General features: G+C 39.7%; 1 protein-coding gene and 1 long non-coding RNA gene across 3 annotated transcripts in view; one reads left to right on the top strand and one right to left on the bottom strand.

Moving 5' to 3' along the window:
- The window catches only part of FRMD5 (FERM domain containing 5), a 365304-nt gene that overhangs the window by 336118 nt on the left and 7482 nt on the right, over nt 1-21704 (top strand). For both annotated transcript variants that reach the window (XM_023500960.2, XM_003756063.4), the window contains exons 8-13: nt 1905-1993; nt 5584-5647; nt 6126-6217; nt 13073-13147; nt 14190-14258; nt 15810-15916. In XM_023500960.2, the coding sequence (XP_023356728.2) occupies nt 1905-1993; nt 5584-5647; nt 6126-6217; nt 13073-13147; nt 14190-14258; nt 15810-15916 (496 nt within the window). The remainder of the gene's footprint in view (nt 1-1904; nt 1994-5583; nt 5648-6125; nt 6218-13072; nt 13148-14189; nt 14259-15809; nt 15917-21704) is intronic.
- LOC116421558 lies at nt 1771-21416 on the bottom strand. The gene is made up of 2 exons (XR_004231961.1): nt 19979-21416; nt 1771-1958 (listed from the first exon to the last, which is right to left on the bottom strand). It is a non-coding gene; the product is annotated as an uncharacterized LOC116421558 (long non-coding RNA).

Below are 21704 nucleotides of genomic sequence, written 5' to 3'. Positions count from 1 at the left end.
GTTTTCAATTGCCTGAAAAAAAACATATTTGGTTCATCCAACAGGCCCACACAGTCACACTTGTGGTCTTGCCTCGTTGGCAGAGTTTCAAAGTAAAACTCTATGAGAGAAAGAACCTATGAGGAGTTCCCAAAGAAGAATTATTTTGGTTTCCAGCCAGAACCCCTCATAACTCCTGTGAATGATCAGGTGTAACATTCTATGTGGAATTAAATAATAATAGCTAACATTTGTAGAGTGCTTAAGGATTTGCAAAGTTCTTTATAATATCACATTTGAGTTGATTCTCACAGTAACCCTGTGATGTAAGCTATACATATTTTATAAAGAAACTTAGGCTGGAGCAGCTAGGTGGCTCAGTGGATAGAGCACCAGCCCTGAAGTCAGGAGGACTTGAGTTCAAATCTGACGTCTCAGACACTTAACACTTCCTAGCTGTGTGACCCTGGGCAAGTCACTTACCTCCAATTGCCTCAACTAAAAGGAAGGAAGGAAGAAAAAGAAAGAGAAAGAAACTGAGGCAAAAAGAGGTGAGGTGCCTTGATTAGTAAATATCTGAGACAGGATTTGAACTCTCATATCTGCTTAGTGTTCTTTTCATTATGTTACAAGTTTCATTCACCAGAGGTAAAATGTGTGGACTTGCTTGTTAGTTCCGTGATCCCTGTCTCCATTTGGAGGTTTTCTGACCACTGGCCCATGTAACACTACATTGCACAGAATAAGAAATTAATAAATGCTTTTAAATAAATTTATAAATAAATAAATTATTGAACAAATTACATATAACGCTTTAAAGTTTATGAAGCACTTTATGTACATTATCTCATGTGAGTTTCACTATAATCCCTATGAGGAAGCTACTATAAATATTATCTCCATTTTACAGGTAATATTTTTGAGGCTGCTCTAGACTCAGTTTCTTTATCTATAAAGTATGAATTGCTTACATCACAGTAACTCAACTCAAATATGATATATATAAAGAACTTTGCAAATCCTTAAGCACTCTATGAATGTTAGCTATTATTATTTAATTCCATATAGAATGTTATACCTGATCATTCACAGGATTTATGAGAGGTTCTGGCTTAGAACCCCAAATAATTCTTCTTTGGGAACTCCTCACTTTTCTGTTGTCACACAGGGAGTAAATGTCAGGAGTTATTCCACATCTAAACCCTCTAACCATGACGCTATGCAAACTCACATAAATCCTTCCCCCAAGTTACTAGAATGAATTTCTGATCCCACCTCTTTCACCAGACCCCCAGTAACCTCACCATGACATTTCACAAGAACTTACCAAAAAGCATAACCTTCAAGACTGCCATTGCCTCAGGACCACAAAAAAAGATCTCCCAGCCCCATACCTGGTATCCCTCTGGTATGAATGCACCACTATTCTCACCATCTCCTCCTTGAGCATCTTCTGTATTCACATCTCAGTTGGCCAGTTATTCTTACGTCTGTTGCTGAGCTTTACTGAGAGTCCAGACCTATCAGGACCTTCATTGTCAACCCCTCCATTTCTTTTTTTAATTTATTTTCAATTCATGGAACAAACCAAGCATTTCCATAACACAGTACAATTAAAAAGATGATTGCACATGAAACTGCAAATCTACCAGGTCAACCTTGCTATTCCCTCTATATACTCAACAAAGTTATTGTGCAAATTTTATTATTCTTTTTTTCCTCCCCTTTCCCCATTGGCTATTACTAGACACAAAAAGGTATATGCATGTATATGTAAAATTATTCTATATGTACTTCTAATTAGCAGTTCTTTCCCTGGATCCAGATAGCTGCCTCTGTCTGCCCTGCTTCATCTCCGAGGGGATGTTATAGCCATTCACCAAAAACACGTCACCACAATAACCAAAGGTCTGGTTTTGTTTCAGGATGTATCAGGGAATGCTGCATTTCTGGCCTTCACTCCCTTTGGGTTTGTGGTTCTGCAAGGCAACAAGAGAGTTCACTTCATTAAATGGTGAGTACCTATCAATCATTCCCAAAAGGTCCTGCAAATCTCAGCAGCAGGGGAGGGGGCCCTAGCATCTGTCTCCTTTACCTATGGAGGACCAGAGATGACATGGGTCATTCTCCAGAGTTGTTTTTGTAGCTGTAACAATTTTAGGCCATGGTCTGCTAAAGTCTGATTTCCTCCTCTCGGGCCACTAGAAACAAAAGGGAATGTACCTGAAAGTCTGAATATGGGACCCCTTTCAGATGAGACAGTTTGTCTAGGTTACCAATGGGAAAAGAAGCAGAGAACAGTCAAAGCAAGAGAATGATGTCCTTTATAGCAACAAAACCATAGAGAAAACTGTGACCCTTGGGAATTGTCTCCCTCTTTGGAGATAGAGCCAGCATTAATGTGCCATCCTGGTATATCTCAGCAGGTATACCCCGATTCCCTCCCTCAAACCCCTAACCAGGGGACAGGATCTGGCCTAAATGTGATCAGTGGCTTTTTGTACAGGCAGAAGCTTCCTCATTGCCCCAGCCAAAAACTCCACTTCAGACCAAGCCCCAGATCCATAGCTTTGATTTCCTAAAGACAGGGTGTCCAGCCCCAGTTTTAGCTCTGTGGCAAATTGGTCTCTTGGACTTGGTCCCTAGGAACCTCTCTGTTCATTCCCTCAGGATGATCATCCACACACACGCAAATTGCTGCTGCCTCAGTTGTGCTCCCAGTGAACCTTCCCTCTCCCAGTTCTCCAGCCTCAAGGGCCGACCATTCTCTTTAGTTCTTCCTTCCTACGTCTGGCTCCTGGGGGCCAACATGGGTCAGACCATGTCTTATGACAGTGGCAGGGCCCCAGCTTTGTGATGGCACACGGGCTTCTCTGGGCAGCACCAAGCAGCAGCCTTCTTTCCACCTTATCAGGGCATGGTTCTCTGCTGATGAGCTCACCAGCCACATCTCTGCTTCTCTTCCTGCTTCTCAGCAGAAAGTGAGCTGGCAGGTATTATAAGTGAGCCAGCAGGGCCACGTCCAAGCAGCCCACTCCCCAATTTCCCATCCTTTGCAAAAGCTCGTAAACAGCTTGTGGGAAATTTGAAGCTCTCAGGTATTCTCTTGCATTATTATAAAGGTCAGACTGCTCAGTCCCCTCAGCACTGCCCTCCAGTGGAAAGTGTACATTCTTTCCATTTTCTCATGCTTGTTCACAAAGATCTGATGAGCAATTCTGAATACCTGGGAAATCATCCATCCCCCAGGGTGGGATGTTCACATTCAGAGGCTGCCCGGGACCTGTGTCCCCAAAACTGTTTCTTAGTTTGTCTCTGGATTGCCTGCCTATTCTTTTGAGTGACCATGGCATAGGGTCAGAATTTCCATTCAACCAAAAGGAGGGCTTATTCAAGGTAGAGAATGAGTCCCTCCCCTATGACCTGTGGGTATGAGGATCTTTTGGGACATACCTCATGATCTATCTTTTGATCATAGTCAAGACTGCAGCTTTGCTGATGGAGGTGACAGCTCCCTGCTTGAATATTCTTGGATTATCTAGTTTTGTTGGGGAAAAAAAGTTCCAGCTTTGCAGATTAGTTGATATAATAAGACTATCATGTCTAATAACATGTAGCATGTTAAGGTTTGTGAGGTGCTTTACAAATATTATTGCATTCAATCCTCACAACAATACTGTGAGGTAGTGTTATTATTATCCCTATTTTACAGCTGAGGAGACTGAGACTAAGAGCCTTTAAGTGACTTTCCCAAGCTCTTATACACCTAGCATTGGAATCTGAATCTAGGTGGAATCTGAACCCAGATTCTCCTGATTCCAAGACCACTGCTCAATCCATCCATTGTAACACACTGCCTTCCTAGAGTCCTGGGTCTCAAAGACGACCAGACTCTTTAAGAAGAGACTTCCTTTCCCTAAATGATCCACAAGATTCCCAAAAGCAGTGCTGTTCACTGCTCACTGCGTTCCCCAGGCAGTCATCTCCTGAATTTGGAATCCCTCAGACTGTCCACTCTCCATCCTTATTTCCTCCAGGGAGGATAATCCCAGCATCTTCGGTCTTCCTCACCAAGTTAGTAGATGTCACTTTGTCACTAACCAATGAGAGTAGCCTCATTTTGAAGACAGGGATCTCTTTATCTTCTTTAGTGACCAGTGTGTTTCTCTATACGTTAACCATTTACCACCAATCTTTGTATCTGTTTGAGAGCAAGAAAAAAAATGAGCAGACTCAGAGAGTCACATCACAGCTGACAAGCAGATGCTCTGAATTATAATCCTGGTGCAGTCTGTGACTGGACAATAATGAGCAATAAAAGCCCTCTCCATGTCCCCTCTCCAAATTTTTCCATCTGCAAAACAGGTGTATTATCCCCATTTCTTTCTTCATCCACACTCTGGTTCCTTGGGTGTCAGAAATATCCAGAAAGAATCAATAGAAATTCTTCTACAAAGTACAGAGAGCAAGAAGTCAATGAATTAAGTCTTTTCTGTAGAATTGGTCCTTAGAGGATCTGAGTCATTCGATAATAAGGCCCCAGAAAGCAAAGAATAGGCAAGCTGGTTCAGGAAGACAGCTATAATAGGAAAACACAGGACACATCTGGTGTAGAAGGGAATGAAAACAGCTGGATTCTTCAGTTCAGTTTTTATTACATTTCCTGGCATGTACTTTTAGGAGGCTATGGCACTCTTTTTCCCCTTTTCTAAAGTAAGCCAAACTAAAGAACAATTAATTGATTAAAAAATTAAAAATAATAAAAAATGTTAAAAAAAAAAAAAAAAAAGTAAACCAAACTGAAAACAGTATTTGAATATGAGGTCTGGACCATTTAATGTAATCGTATCACTTCTTTTGATGTGTATTGCATCCCACTGGTGATGTACCCCAGTATCCTGTTTGCCTTTTTCACTGCAGCCATACACTGGGCTGATGGCTCCAAGGATTTTTCTACAATAACCCCTAAATCCCTTTCCCGGTCAGTACTCTGCATGACTGTTCCATGTAATCTGTTCTCTCTCTCTCTCTCTCTCTCTCTCTCTCTCTCTCTCTCTCTCTCTCTCGTTTGTTGCCCCCTTCCCACCTGGATTGATTGTTCTACATGTGTCTGCATTAAACTGCATTTTCCATCCAGTGGCACAGTCACCTGACAGAAGCAGCTCCCTCAGGGCTTGATGGCCCTGTTTTATCATTATTTTCTGTATTTGGAACTTGGGCCTCATCAGCTAACTGTGGCATCTGACATTTGATATCCTCATCCAGATAATGCACCTGTGTTATGAACCAAGTCCTGCAATGACCCCTGGACACTCCACCAAGAATCACTGTCCATCCAGAGATGCTCCCTTTTACAGCCACTGTGTTGAGCCTGAAATCCTTCTCTAGCCCTCCCTCCCCCTGACACTTTGGTTGAATAGAAAACTGTGGATTGAAACTGTTCCAGTAATTGTTCCTTTAGACACACTGCGCTGCTGTCTTGTTTCAGTTCTGAATTTGGCTAAAATTGTGTCTGTGCCTGGATGCTTCTCCAGTATAGGCAGGCTCTGTCTCCGCAAGATTCACCTGTCGGACTGGTGACAGGGGCTCTCTTTATTCTTTTAGGAATGAGGTGACTAAGCTGAAATTTGAAGGAAAGACTTTCTATTTATATGTAAGTCAGAAAGAGGTGAGTGACTTCTTTCTTTTCAGGAAGGGTTTGGGAGCTGGGGTGGCTGAGATTGGCCTGGCCTGGACAAGCTTAGTGGTCCTTACCTGGTAAAGCTATATCCCGGCACCAAAGTGGGGATTCTGGGGCTGGTGGTAGAGATGTGAATGCTGTGCACCCTCATCCATTGGGCTGATGACACCCCGAAGTTTGCTGCAGAAGATCCTTAGTGCAGAGCCTTCTGTACAACAGGGGAATTTTTTAAACTTCTTATCCGTAGCCCACAACACAAAATCTTCTACCTCTATACAAGCAATTCATGTTGGCTATCCGTTGACCAAAGACTGAAAACTGGGTTGGTTTCTAGCCTTTAAGACACTCTGATGATACTGATTCTTTAGATTCAGCTGGACTTTGACCTTGCCCCTGAGTGTCCTGGTCCACATAGCCTGTTTGTTTCCCTCCGCACTCAGTTGTTTCTATATGGAATTTTTTGTAGGAAAAGAAAATTGTTCTTACATATTTTGCTCCAACACCAGAAGCCTGCAAACATCTCTGGAAATGCGGAATAGAAAACCAAGCCTTCTACAAGTGAGTCATCTTGGGTTGGTTGTGCTTTATTGGAGCCAGAGTTACAAAAGGTATTTCCAAAAGAAAAGAAGATAGACTGGTAACAGGAGAAACGGAGAAGGAAATGGCCTTTGGAAATCTCAGCCACCCATTTTGTGACAGTTCGGGTCTGAGCTTTTACAGGTAGAAAAGCCTTTTATGGTAGAAAGCCTTAGGCCAAGGGTAGATACAGGCTGAGTGATCACAGAGCATCTTATAGCTAGGTCTTTGATATCATTAGGGTGGTATTACATGTCTTGAAGCCTGCTTTAAAGGTCAAGATTAATGCCTTTGGGATTCATTATAGCACAGTCACCCCTGGTTACTTTGCTCTGGTTTGACCTTTTAGTGTCTCCTCACCAAAAAATAAAAACCTCCAAGAACAGAACAGTTCAGAAGATTATCAGAGATATAGTCGGTCTCAAGAGAATAAACCATGACATTTTTTGACCCTTAGGAACCACTCAGAGTGCCTGGACTCATTTTAGCTCTCCCAGAGATCAACCAGGACACAAAACATCAGGGCTGCCACAATAATGATCCAAATCATTAGGATCATCAAGGCTTTGGGTTTACTTCATACTTTAAAAATCACTTTGTTGGGACTAACACCAATATGTTCAATGTTGGCTGATAGCAGTCCCAACATTGTTTCAGGGCTAATGGTAACACCATGAGAAATCCCTTGGAGGGGATCCTTCTATACTCCAAAAAAGTTAGGACTAATGTTTTTCTTGTGGTTAAGTCAAGTAGTTGTCTAAAAAAAAAAAAAATCAGAGCACTAAGATGTTTCCCATCTAGAGAGAGGGGAGATGGCAGGTAAATTATGTTTCACAGAAAACCTTGGTCTGGTTTAAAAATAGAATGGAATGTCTTGTGTTTTAACAAGCTGCATTTTAATCAGGAAGATACAAGACAATGTATGTACTGTGTTCTTCCTGGGAATGTTGCTGTCAGCAGAGACACCTGCCAGGCAGGCTTTCTCCTTCTGTTCACCTCAAGGGAGAGCACAGTATTGCTTATATAGACTGGGCTGGATCCAACTCCCTGGTAAAAAGAAAGGAACTCATTACCTTCACAAGTTACAAGTTCAATGACATTCGACAACTGCAGTTGGACCCTTCAAAGTGACTTGCTCAAAGTCATACAGCTAATAAATGCCTGAAGTAGAATCTGAAGCCAGGTCCTTCTGACTTTATATCCACCATGTTTGGCAGCAAAATAATTGGGTATTCTTGGATCCACCAGAGCAGTAGGATGTAGAGCCGTTTCTTGTCTGGGCTTTAATTTTTTTTTCTTTTGTTGTAAATGCTCAATTTTGTCTATGCATTTGGTCAGAGGACCAGAGCTTCTTAAAAAGTACAGTATAAATCCCCCATTGGTTTCCAAGGCAGTGACCCAGTTGCTTTATACCAGAGAGAAGCTTCACTTGTCTGCTTTGAGGATCTCCACTGACCAAGGGGAGCCAAGAACCTCAGAAATGAACCTCAGAAAAACTCAATAACCTTTATTCTAAAATTGGCAAAAGGCTATATTATTAAATTATTAATTTTATTAATTATTAATATTAATTATTAAATTATTTTATATAATTATTAAAAATTAAAATTAAACAATTAAGGACTATATAATTATAATGTCCTTATTGCTGTTCCTTAATGGGAAAGGAGGCCCCAAGCTAACCTTACTCCCTTTTCACCAAATGCCAGTTAAACAACAAACACACACGTAGTAAATAAACGCATTTAATTCATTTGTTAGAGAAAAAATAGACATCAGAGAAAGTACACAGAGAATAACATATACTAAACAGTATGGAGTGAATGAGATCTCCTCTTGAGAGAAAAATAACTTAATTCAACCAAGGGGAAATTCCAGATCTCACTTAAGGAATAATTCTTCAAAATCTCTAGGATAGTAACCTGGAGTTAAGGACATGATTAGAGATCACAAACTCATCTATATGTCAGCTTCTTCCCAGAGACTTTCTTCCCCCAGAACCTTAAAGAGAAATTGGAATACTGTATCTTCTTTTTCCTTTTCCATTTCATCAAATCTATTTTTAAGGAATTTTCTTCAGATAATTTCTGTTTTTCCTTTTCCATACTCTCTTGGAAAGACCTCATTTTCTTTCACCATTTTTCTTCTAATTCTCTTTTAAGATCCTTTTTGAATTTTTCCAAAAGAGTCTTGTAAAATAGGGACCAACTCATTTTGGGACTCCATCTAGAGTTGGCTTGCCTGTAGGATCCTCAGGGTGTGAGGTCTGTTCTTCTCTTTCTCTATAAAAGCTGTATATGGTCAGAATTCTTTTTGCTTTTTTGCTCAGTTTTTTAAAGGTCGAGGTCTGCTTTTAAGGCAAAGAGGCGACAGCCACTTTAGTTTGCCCTGGGGCTGGAGTTGCTGATTGACTTCCAGTTCTGAATAGAAGGAATCCTATCAAACTCCTTTTATGACACAAAATGACAAAAATTAGATACTGAAGCCTAAACCAGGAAGGGTCAAAACAGAAAAAGAAAATTATAGCCCAATTTCCCTAATGATTATTGATGCAAAAAAATTATTTATTTATTTATTTATTATTTTTTATTTATTTATTTAAAATTAAATAAAATATTAGCAAAGAGATTACAGCAACTTATCTCCAGAATAATCCACTGTGACCAAGTAGGATTTATATCAGGAATTCAGGGCTGGTTCAACATCAAGAAAGCAATCAGCATAATTGACAATATCAATAACAAAACTGGCAAAAATTTTATGATTATCTCAACTGATGCAGAAAAAGCATTTGACAAAATACAACACCCATTTCTATTAAAAATAGAAGAGAGACCATAGGAATAAATGGAGTTTTCCTTAAAACGATAAATAGTATTTATCTAAACCCATCAGCAAGCATTATATGTAACGGGGATAAACTAGAAACATTTCCAATAAGATCAAGGTGAAACAAGGTTGCCCATTATTACCACTACTATTCAAAATTGTACTAGAAATACAGTAAGAGAAGAAAAAAATTGAAGGATTAGAGCAGGTAACAAGGAAACAAAATCATCACTCTTTGCAAATGATATGATGCTATATCAGAAATAATGAACAACTTTAGTAAAATTACAGGATGTAAAATAAACCCCCATAAATCATCAGCAATTCTATGTTACCCATAAAATCCAGAAGCAAGATATAGAAAGAGAAATCCCATTTAAAATAATTGTAGATAATATAAAATATTTAAATAGTAAATAAATAAATAATGAAATGATATCTGCCAAGACAAAGCCAGGGATATATGAACACAATTACAAAACATTTTTCACGCAAATAAAGTTAGATCTAAACAACTAGAAGTATATCAAGTGCTAATGGCTAGGCCAAGTTAAAATAATAAAAATGACAATTTTACCTAAATTAATCTACTTATTCAGTGCTATACCAAACTGCCAAGAAATTAGTTCATAGTGTTAGAAAAAATAATAACAAAATAATAACATATTTTCACCAGAAATTAAAATTACTTGCTGGCCTATATTTTAAAGAATCTATCAATTAAACTTTTTCAAATATTGTGACCTTTCACCGAGAAGCAGGGTCACTTTTCCATTCATTGCAGTTGTTCAAAGATTAACAATGGCCCAATAAATTTACCTCTCCCAGTTTATTCGCTAGGAAGTACTTCATCTGGCTCTGATTATATGAACTCATCAAAATCTCTTAATTCATTTCCATCTTGTGCTTCAACTCCCTATTAGCAATTTTTGTTCTATCTTTCATCCAAAGATTATTTTGCTCGGTGATAGAGTAAATAGAAGCAAAGTAAGAACTGAGTAGTTTTATTTTCTCACCATTGCCCATTACTGTTTTTTTATTCTTCCCAAAAAATGCTCTTATTCCTTTTTTTTAAGGTTTTGCTTCCAACATAGCTGGAAAAAGCCCTTTTTTGTTATTTTTAGCATTTACCCAATTTTCTGAGTTTTTCTTCCTTTTAATATTATTGTTAATAGGAATATTAATATTATTTTAATATTAATATTATATATTAATGCATTATATTATATAATATATATTTATATATTATATAATTATATTAATATATTGTTAATATATTATATATATTATATTATATATTATATATTTATACATTATATAAATATATTATATAATTATATTATATATATATTAATAATATTATTATTATATTTAATATTAATATTAATAGGAAGGGTTAAGTGTCTGAGGCCAGATTTAAACTCAAGTCCTCCTGACTTCAGGGCTGATACTATCACTGTGCCATCTAGTTGCCCCGACTTAGTTCTGTCTCTTAAGTGCCAGGGCAAGTTCCTCTTTATTAGTCAGAATAAGGTCTCCTTATTGAATATAGCAGAATAGCAGTTCTCCTTATTGCTTCTTCTACCTTGTGAAGAATGAAATTGTTAAGCCAAGATATCAACTCCTCTGCTTTTATTAGGCAGAGCTCTTATGATTGGGTATTTGAAAGTAATCATTAATAATATGCCATGTCTCTGTACCAAATTTGTAGGTTATTTAATAACATCATTATCCATTTCCTCCTTCTCTCTGTTTTTCCGTCTAGTTTTTTTCTAATCCTTGTGTTTTTCCCTAACAAATGCTCTCCCCAATACTCTCCCTCTGATTAATGGATTTTCACTGCAAGAGTTCAATATATCCTTTTATATACAAAACTATTCCACTATTCCTTTTGGCTAATGAGTTCTTTTTCCAAAACTCTAATTTACAAATGCCCCCATCTCAGTAATACCTATAAAGAAGTTTCCTTCTTTGCAGCAATATCACTAATCCATTTTATTTTCCATATTCTGTATATTTGTGTATTTACAATTACACTATAATTTTAATTACTATCCCTTTTCTTGAACATTGATTCCTGAAATTTACTAGTCTTTCCTCACCACTGATATTCTCCTTCCTTTATTTTTTATCTGACTCTGTAGTATCTGGTTTGGAAGATATATGGACAGTTTCTCCCTCTCCCTTTATCTTTAGTTCAAGCAAATGTGTATATGCATATATTTTTACACACACACACACATATATTATCAGCCCTCATTATTAGTTTTTCATGCTTAAACAAGAGGCTGTTATGTCTATATCTTTAATCTATAATCCAGAAATCCAAGTCCATTCTCAGAATACTTTTTAGGCATTATATCTCTATCTATATCTGTCTATCTATATAAAGATGGAGGGATGGAGGCCATGGAGAATAGAAAGTCTGGATTCAAATCCTGTCTCAGACATTTATTAGCTCTGTAATTCTGAGCAAGTCTGTTAACCCTATTTGCTTCAGTTTCCTCATCTGTAAAATGAGCTGAAGAAGGAAATGGCAAGCCATTCCAATATCTCTGCCATGAGAATACCAATGGGGTCTTCCTAATTTCATGCCAGCATTCTATCCACTATGCCACCTAGCTATCCTGGCTTTCGAGTTACAAAAGGAAATAAATTGTAGCTGTATTTCAGAACTAAAATAATTTAGCTTTTCATAAGGACAATTTTATTCAGTGCAAGTTGTTTAATGTTTTATCAAAGCAAAATCACCTAAATTAGTGAGACCCTTGATTAATTTCTTATCAAATAATTCAGTACAGTTTTTTATTATAGGTTTTTATTGACAACATATGCATGGGTAATTTTTCAACATTGTCTCTTGCACTCATTTCTGTTCCACCTTTTCCCTTCCCTCCCTCCACCCCCTCCCCTAGATCTCAATATAGTTTTTTAAAGAGAAACCCCCCATTTTATGTTCAACTTATACTTTGTTTTTTTACTTTGGATTTTATTTGAGAACAGGACTAAGAATCCTGATTCACAACAGTAAATTGTTAGTTGTCACTAACACTATTACTCTGGGATGGTTAGTTTGTTTTTTAAACCAAACATTTCCCATACTCTCATAATAAGTCTTCCTGTACCTGCCTCTGGGTACTTATGCCCCAGGTTTGGAACCGTTATGTACTAGATTCCTTCTCTGTCAAACAGTTCTTGATTCTATCATATCAAAGCTTCTAGTGTTTAAGGTCCTGATTCTCTTGGTGTTTCTGCTGAATGTGTTAAAGGGGTATGGGGAAAGAAGGAGGGAAAGTTTACAGAGGCTGGGTGAGACCTACAAGATAATCTCATTCAGGGTTTCTTAATCTGGGATCTATAGAAGAATATGGACAGATCTCAAAGGGTTCATAAACTGGGATGGGGGAAAAAATTAAACCTTATTTCTATAAAAACTAACCTCCTTCATAATCCTGTGTATTTTATTTTATGCATTTAAAAACATTTTTCTGAAGAGGGTCCATAGGCTTCATTGGACTACTGAAGTGGTCCATAATGCACAAAAAGTTAAGAAGTCCTTAATTTGACGATGAGGAACTGAGACTTCTCCAAAGTCACACTGGTAATAGAGTAGTCTTGGAATCCAAACCAAGGATTTCCCCCATTATTGGGCTCTGGCTTACACATATTCATGGATAGCTCTAGAGACTCTATCTCCTTTCTTCCTACCATGCATTTTCCCCCTTTTCCTTGCCAATTTTAGTTTTTCCTCTTGTGCCAGGAAGGATGAGAGAAAGATTTTGTATAAGTCCTTGATCTTGGGCACAATAGAAGTAACTGAGCTGGGATCTCTTCTGTTCTTACACACACACATATAAACACACACCCTGAAAATTATACTCAGGTTAGGGAAGGTACCTGTCCCAATTATTTATAGATTGCATTTTCTTCAAGTGGATTTGGAAAGGTGATACCTCCTTAGCATGAATTGTGACAGTTTTCAGAAATCTGGGCTTTCTCTTGATGCAGATTGGAGAAATCAAGCCAAGTTCGCACCGTATCCAGCAGTAATTTATTCTTCAAAGGGAGCCGGTTCCGATACAGGTAAATAGTGACAGTAAGTAGCAGTTAATGGACCTCTTTTCAGATCTTTCTCTGGAGAGCAGTCACTTGGTGTTCCTTGCCCTCTGAACTGAGAGATGAAACTTCTACTGAAAATTCCAGTTTTTCCTCTCATTATTCTGTCCCCATGTCTCCAGATGGTCCCCTGACTCTTTCTACCCTCAAACAAAGCTAAAGGTCCCGGATAAAAGTGCCCCTTCTCCTTCAGCTTACAATTGTGTCTTCTGGGATCAATTCTTAGAATGTTTTCAGTTCTTAGAAGATCAGTTCTTCTGGTATCATACATTTTTTATTTATGCTTTATGCCAGGCCCTATGCTAGATTCTGGAGATGCAAGTATGACAAATAAAACATTCTGTGCTTTCAGTGGAGTAACATCCTAATTAGCGGGGATTTGGGGCTGTGAGAGGCAGCTTATTATAGTGCATATGAATATTGGACTTCCAAATCAAGAAGACTTGACTCAAATCTTACCTCACTAGCTGTGTAATCCTAGACAAGTCACTAATATTTCTCTGTGCCTCAGTTTCTTCCATTGTAAAATGAGGATAATAATAGCATCTACCTCACTAGGTTCATCCTTGTGAGGATTAAATGGGCATTTATGTTAAGTGCTATATAAATGTTAGCTATTATTGTGAAATTTTGGGTTTTTTGTGGGTGTTTTTTACTGGAATCACACCTTTTCTTCCAAACTTTGCCCTGCTTTTCTGCATCCTATATGCCCACTGGAGAGAAGGCACAATATTCATTGGTGGGGATCTTGAACATATCTCCCAGGGATGGGAAGGGAAGGACCTCTCGATGCCTGTCAGGATATTTTGAACTTCTATTTGCCTTCAAACAAGTCTTTCTCAGTGACTAAGTTGTTGTAAAAGATGCTTTTACTCCATCAGCTTGATAGTCACTTTGCCTACAATTCTGACGGTGGCAAGGATTAGGGGGATGGGAGTGGGTTTTGGGACCCAGTCTTTATATACGTTTTCAATTCTTGTTGCTATTTTTATTCTCAAATTGTTTTCAGTGGCCGAGTGGCAAAGGAAGTGATGGAATCTAGTGCCAAGATTAAAAGGGAGCCACCAGAAATACACCGGTAAGAGAAGCAGAGGGACCTTCCTAGAGTTAAATCCTAAAGGGTAACATGACTTAGAACCCAGCAAGGTTCTAGATCTCCTCCCCATACCCACCCAAATACAGGCCTCTGGGTAAAAAACAGTAAAAGAAGTTCAGGAGGATGAATGCACAACCCACCCAGGCAGATTCCAGGCTCAAGCTCAATTGTGGAGCACTTGAAAAGGCTAAAAACTCTTGTCTTTCTGGAAGAGGGAAAGTTTTTCATGGTATTCCCCCCAAATGAGGATCTGGATTCATCCAGTACTGAAGGCATATGCTTTTGTGCACCCTCTGCTTTAGTGAAAACTGAGTCCAAAGAGGATTTGTCTCAACTTGTATCCGATCTCTTTCAAGTCATAGAATAGGATGGACTTGAGAGGATCCAAGAATGGGAAGCTCTGAGTTAGATGTTCCCGGAGCATTCCTGGATGGAAGAAGAGTATTTTATTTTCAAGGAGCTTATAGAAACCCATAGTCCTTGCTATCAGCCTTCAGAAACAACTGGTCCAATTAAAATTTTCCAGGGAACCCAGAGCCCAAGTCAGAGGAATGCTTCAAAAAGAACTAGTTAGTTTCTCCGAGACCCAGCAAAAAAGGCATCTCTGTAGTCAGTTCATTTGAAAATCCTGGATGCTGGCCCTCTCTAATTGCAGAGGTGATGGGTCAGGATGGGAGCACATAACTGGTCTGAGAAAGATGGAGACAGACCATATAATATAAACCACGCAACAACGTTTGGGGATGTCCAGCTCTGAGAGAGAAGTGCCCCTCCCTCCCCCAGGTTATAGTTTTTATGTGTTCTGTAACTCAGAATCACTCAGGTTTTAATTTATGCTCTTCATGTGCCAAGCTCTGGGAATACAAGCACAACAAATAAAACATCCCCTGCTTTCAGTGAGTTTACATTCTAATGGAGCCAACAAGTACATGTTAAAATGTATACAACAGAAATACACACACACGAACTACATCAAAGATAGTTTGGTAGGGGGGACTATCTGTTCACTGAAGGCTTAGGTAAAGCTTCACCAGAAAATTGTGCCTAAATTGCAATCTTAAAGAAAGGAGAACTCAAGAAGATAGGGAGAAAATGTGTTCTAACCGTGCGTGTGTCCTTCTAACAAACAGAAGAATGGTTGTGAGACGTATACAAAGAGGCCAGGCTAGACTACAGGAGTTGGGAGTTGGGAAATAATATCCACTGAAACTGGCCAGATAGGTTTAGGTCAGATTCTGAAAGGTGTTGGATACTAAACCAAAGTTTATATTTTATCCTTGGTACAATAGAAATTGACTGGTGCAAAATTCCCCCTTTTGTCTTTACCCATAGGAGAGATTAAGCAGAAGGTGCTTTAACCATACATTTGTCTAAAATCCGAAACCAGTGAGAAGCAGAAGTGTTATGAAAGAGAATGAGATGTATGTGGCCAAATAATTGTAGCAGTTTTCTGATCTTCCTAATCCTTCTACCCACGATCCCTTCCTGCCTTTTGGTCTGGGGATTAACAGGTTCTTCTTTCCCTAACCTCAGGGCCGGAATGGTTCCCAGCCGGAGCTGTCCTTCCATCACCCATGGACCAAGATTGAGCAGCGTCCCCAGGACCCGCCGAAGAGCTGTTCACATCTCCATCATGGAAGGTGAGGTTCTCTTTGGCACTCACCGGTCACATTGGAAAAAACAGTGGTTTGATTGTGGACAGATCACTTAACCTGTACCTGGATTCACCTTTAAAATGACCAATATTGATCTTGATGATCTTGATGGTACTTTCCAGATCTAAGTCTATGACTCTCCGATCAATTTGTAGGGATTTCTCTTTTGAGTCTTGAGCTTCCAGCTTTTCTGAAAATGGGACAGGTGCCATTGGAAGCAGCTGCAAGTTTCTTTCAGTGGAATGAGACTATAATTGTCAAAGATGTCCCATGGCTCTGGGAAAAAATGGTTTGAGTGTCAGGCTGAGAAAATCAGTTTACACACACCCACACTTAATTTCCTCATATAGAGCCAAATAAAATAAAATAAACAGGGGAAATGGCAGTGCCTCATTTCCTTTCCTTCTGAAAAAACTGTTCCTCCTAGCCCAGGCCCAAAGTTATGGGGCTTTTCTACCTTTGGCTTGGGGACCTAATTCAGTCTAGGAAATTGAGAGCCACTGTGGGCTTACCCCAATGATGAGGCTATACTAAGTAGTACAAGGAAGTAGCTTCCTGTGAAACCTAACAGTACCAGTCAGATGCCAACAAGCTCTTGTGAATCCCTCTGCCCAGTTAGTAAAGCCAGGACTCAAGCCTGTCAAACCTGGGGTTGAGTGATTAGTCTGTTGATTGGAAGGAAAGCTGTAGGTCCCAGGGAGTTCCTGACTTATTTCTCATACTAAAGAAACTTCACTTGTTTTGCCCAATTTTGACCAAATCTCCACAACCCTAATGACACGGCCATTGAAGCAGAAACCAAGATAGGGTTTGGGGGTCTGTATTATTCAAATAATTGCCTTAACCTCTGGCTTCTTGGCTTCATTTGAGCTGAAGAGATCTAATTTCTTGCTACTTGAACTCCTCATCATTTTTCCTAGAAATCCAGCCTATTTTAGTCATTTCTATTCTTGCTCTTTCATTATTGCCTCCTGTTAGAAGATAATGTCAATGTATGTGTGTCTATAGGTCTCCATTGAACTGGCTGTTCAGATTACTAAGGCCAAAAGCTCAGTAGCCTCCTGGTGATTAACACAATTTAGGGGGAAGCTCTGGCTGTTACTCCTTGTCTTCTGCCGCTAACCCAACTCCTCCTGCCTGCTGAGGATAGGTGTGAGGTTTGGTACACTCTCCCTGAATAGCAGTGGGTTTTTTATAGGCTATTAGGAGGTCTCAAAGAACAAGAACAAAAATAGCCAGCCAGCCCTGCTTCAGCCGTGGCTCTCTCCATGATCACAGAGAGCTCTGTGCTCTATTTCTGGGAATTCCTAAAAATGGTGGTCTCCTCTGAGAAGGGCAAACTACTGGTGAGAAAAAGACCTCTCGAGCTCCCCTCTTGGGGAAGTTGTATGATGGGTGCCACCACTCAATTCAGAAGGTTAACAAGGATTGTTTAAGCACTTATTGTGTGCCAGACCCTGTCCAAAGGAATCTGACAGTCTAATAAGGGAAGAAGGCCCATAAAATGATGCTTCAAAGCGGGGTCAGCAGGTAGGAAAGGAGGGAGAAGGTGCTTCTGCAGGGACATGGCAAAGTCATGAATGGAGCCCAGAGGGGACTACTACTGGACACTTCCAGTATTTGTCATGACATCATGACCCTCCTCTCCATGGCAGAGAAGTGGCCTTGGGGAGGCACAGGAGCTCTGGCAGTTGTTATCCAGACCACAGGCAGGGATGGACTTTGTAAGGAGCTACAATTTATAACTATGACCTGAGCCCCAGGGCCCGAGAGACTCATCACACAGTTAGTTACTTAACCATGGCATCTCTTAAGAGATCACCTGCTAGGAAAACATTGTACACAGTAAGGTCAGAATTGTGAGATGAACAACTATGATAGACTTACCTCTTTTCAGTAATACAATTATTCAATGTCTGTGATTCCAAAATTCCAAAAGATACATGATGAAAAATACGATGCATAGTCAGAGAAAAGTCTATAGAGTCGGAATATAGATTAAAGCATACTATTTTCACTTCGGGGGAGAGGGGGTGTTTTTTTAACATTTTTCCTTTTTGTTTTTTATATGACTAATGTGGAAATATATTTAACATGATTTCACATGTATATCCGATATCAGTTTGCTTGCTATCTTGGGAAGAAGGAGAGGAGGGGAGGGAGAAAAATTTAGAACCAACATCTTATAAAAAATGAATGTTAGAAACCATCTTTACATGTAATTGGAAAAAAATAAAATACTATATTTACAAAAAAGAGAGAGATCACCTGCTACATCATAGAGGGATTTACTCTCAGAAGAAAAATAGCTTACTCTGCATTTTATGGCACAAGGCTACTAGAGATCATTTTATTCATTAGATTATTCTAATTATAAGCATATCTGCTTAACCAGAGGAAATCCAAAGGGACAGATATTGATCCTGAGTTTGTAAATCTCTCTTATAAGCCATTTTCAGTCACAATTTTTAGTATAGCTAATTAAGTCCTGATTGGATATTCTCTCCTCCTCCCCTCCCCCCACTAGCAGTAACATGTATTTGAATTAATATTATAAAAAAATTTAAAATGTGTAACATATGAAAATATGTAGTAGAAATTCAAATTATATTCCACTTCAGGGAATTCATTATTTTTACTAATCAAAAACGACCAGTATTTATCCTAAAGAAAGAGCAAAAATCCCACAATAAGTTAAAACATTAGTTACAAAGTTCACGTGAAAGTTAGATAACAGTTTTGATTCATCACATATCAAACATGCAGTCTACAGAAGGATCATTTTCCTAAATCCAATTAAGGGTGAAGATAGGGTAATAACTTTAATTATATTCAGTATATTATATAATGTTCTAAATTGGCTACCATGCTTATCCATTTCCTAGAACTTATGTTTTTTTCTTAAATTTGTACTCAGTTTCCAGAAAGTAGTTAGGATTTTGTTAAAGATGATAAAGGCTATGGAGTCAGAACTACCTGAGTTCAAATTCAGCCTCAGATACTTATTAGCCATGTAACCCTGGACAAGTCACTTAACCCCAGTTGTCTCTCAAAATAAATAAATGGGACACACATATTTCAGTATGTAGATTGTTTCAAAATTGGTAATTGAAGAAAAAATGGTTCCACATCCAGACTAGATCAGAAACTTCAGATGAAAAGGGCTGTTCTAATAAAGGAACCTCAGTATCTTTCCACAGGACTTCCTCACAGGATTGTTGTCAGGCCCAGATGAGATATTTTCAAGATGCTTGCAAGGTCTAAAGCACTTTAATAATTTCAGTTATTATTATTAGCAGTGCCACAATGGGTGTATTATCCACATTTTTAAAAACAGAAACCCAGAACTGCTGGAACCCAAATGATTTGTGGGTACACAGAGGATATGCACTTTAAAGCTGACAATGACACTGTCCCAACTGGTATTGGGATGCTGGGAAAAGACTGTAAATGAACAAGGTGGAAGTCACATTGAGGGGATACAGAATGGCTATCGTTGTCCTTATTGACAAGAAAAAAACCAGCGATATTCCTAAAAAATAAATAAAAATAAAACTGACAATGAAAAGAAGCTGGTTGGGGATCTTGGCAAGTAGAGTGAGGGGAAGAAAGGAAAGGCAAAATGTGGGCAGAGACTTGCTTCCTTGACAATATAAGTGAATAAAAAGGAAAAGATTTGGGCTTTTAAGTAGCTGAATAAATACAACAAAAAGTAAGCCTATGGAAAGAATTTCCAGGAGTTCTTTGAAAAAAAAGAATCACTTCAGGGGAAACTTCACTTCTGGAATTCTGCCCCAGAAACACAATTGCTTTTTTTCCCTTATTATGGGGTTCTAAAAGGGAAGGAGGTGTGACAACCACAAAGAAGACCATTGATGCATCTCACCATGGGCTGAACAACTAAATCAGGTTAACTAACCAGCTAAAACCCTCCAGGAGCTTGTGGATTTTGGAAAACTGCATTCTGTGCTTTGTCCAGGATTTCCAGCAGTTCAGAAGTAACTTATCCCAAGTTTTGGAAGAGGAAGAAAGGAAGGATAGACTTACACATTCTGTTTTGCTAGTAGTTCTCAGAAAGAGAATTTTATCCAACTGCAAGTAGCAAAGCCACCTCAGCCTGGCCAAGCTGGGACGACACCGTCTTCCAATGCATCAGGGTTGCCGAGGACTCTGAAAACAGCATCAGGCATGTGGATGAGGCCTCCGCTTTCTCTGGAGTTAAGGCTACTCTTGTAGCCTTTTACCTTATCCTTCCCAGCTCCATAACCTTCCCAGGACAAACAGTGACAGCTTGGCTAGGGCCATGTCTGATGCCCCCAAGATGATCCTGGATGAGTTGGGAAATTGGTAGCAAAAGGGAAATAGCTTTTGCAGCGAGTGATAACATCATTTTAAGTGAAAAGGAACCTATCACAACTCATCACACTCTAGGTTGCAGTTACCAGAAATACTTCCCAAAGAGTATGTCTAGTAACCCAGCTGACAGAGCAGGGCATGCATGTGCCCAGGGAACGCATCTACATGGGCAGAGCTATTGGTCTCAACCAATCCAAGCACAAGCCTAAAATCTGCTCCTAGTTTGCAACGAATAGTTCTCACGCCAACAGTTATCTAGAACACTTGTGAAAAAGTCAACCACAAAACAGAGCAAGTCCTCTGCTCATCCGCTGAGGCCCCTCAGAAGCCACAGAAGCAATACCCCTCTTACACAGCTCTTCTCAAGCCCAGCTTCCTGAGCACTCGCCTCTCCGGAGCTTTCCCTTCACCATACTCTGCCTTGCCCGGGGGTGGGGGTCGTGCTGTGGAGCAGGGCTGGCTTCCCCTCCATTCCCTAGACACGGCCTGATTTTTCAAGCCTGAAGTGATCTTCTGTCTCCCAAGAATCAGCATGGGGAAGAGCCTGATAAAGATCCAGACCAGAGTTCCAGTTCAGCTCCGGATGACTAACCATTGTCAGCGGTCCATGAGCGTGCGCGTCCTGAGAGTGGGACCCAGGGTACAGGGGAGGCTTGTGGGGGTCGTGCCCCGGAACATTGTGAGGGACGCTGCTGGCCACCAGCATCCTCTGGAACGCCTCCAAGGTAACGGCAGATAACATCCTTTTGTTGTATCCTGTTGCAGCAACCTTAGACCTTAGCTAGGATGAGCTAGCACAATTCTTCTTTCTCTTTCTTCCTCTTCTGCCCCTCTCCCTCCTCGGCTTCCCACCTCAGGCACTGTCTCAGAATGCTGGATTTGAACATGACCTTGAGGCTTTTTCTGAGATGGTAAAAATCAAACTCTCAATCCAGGGCTCACCTTAGCAGACACAATGACATTATCATGGGGATGTTCTGGCAAAAGAGAGAGCCAACCTGCTGTGTAACTTGGATGCCTCGTTGCCCTCCATTCTTACGCAGATATTTAATCCCTGTTCCTTCCCCCAGCATTCTCAAAGCCCCGTCCTGGGCCAAGCAGAGTCTTTTCTGAAGTGGCTGCTAATCAGCTGCACTAGTGATGCTGTGGAAGCATGAAGGGGCTCTGTGCTGTCCTTGTAAGGGTATGGGCACACTGCCCTGGAATGTTCCAGGGGTCAGGCCGTTGCTGCCAGGTACCTTCTGTACTAGGCAAGAATGGTGTGAGATGAGAAAGGAAAAGGAAAGGAAGAGATAGAATGGAAAATGGGGGAGAGTTGACAACACGTAGCTATCAGGTCATTAGGACCATTCATCATGAATCCATCACTGCCCCCACCCTCTGCTCTCTGCTTGCCAAGCAGATGAAGTCAAAGAAA

Source organism: Sarcophilus harrisii, chromosome 2, assembly GCF_902635505.1.
Source record: "Sarcophilus harrisii chromosome 2, mSarHar1.11, whole genome shotgun sequence".
In the NCBI taxonomy this organism is placed as follows: Eukaryota; Metazoa; Chordata; class Mammalia; order Dasyuromorphia; family Dasyuridae; genus Sarcophilus; species Sarcophilus harrisii.
The sequence above is the reverse complement of the archived record's forward strand: the minus strand, read 5'-3'. Positions and strand labels throughout refer to the sequence as shown.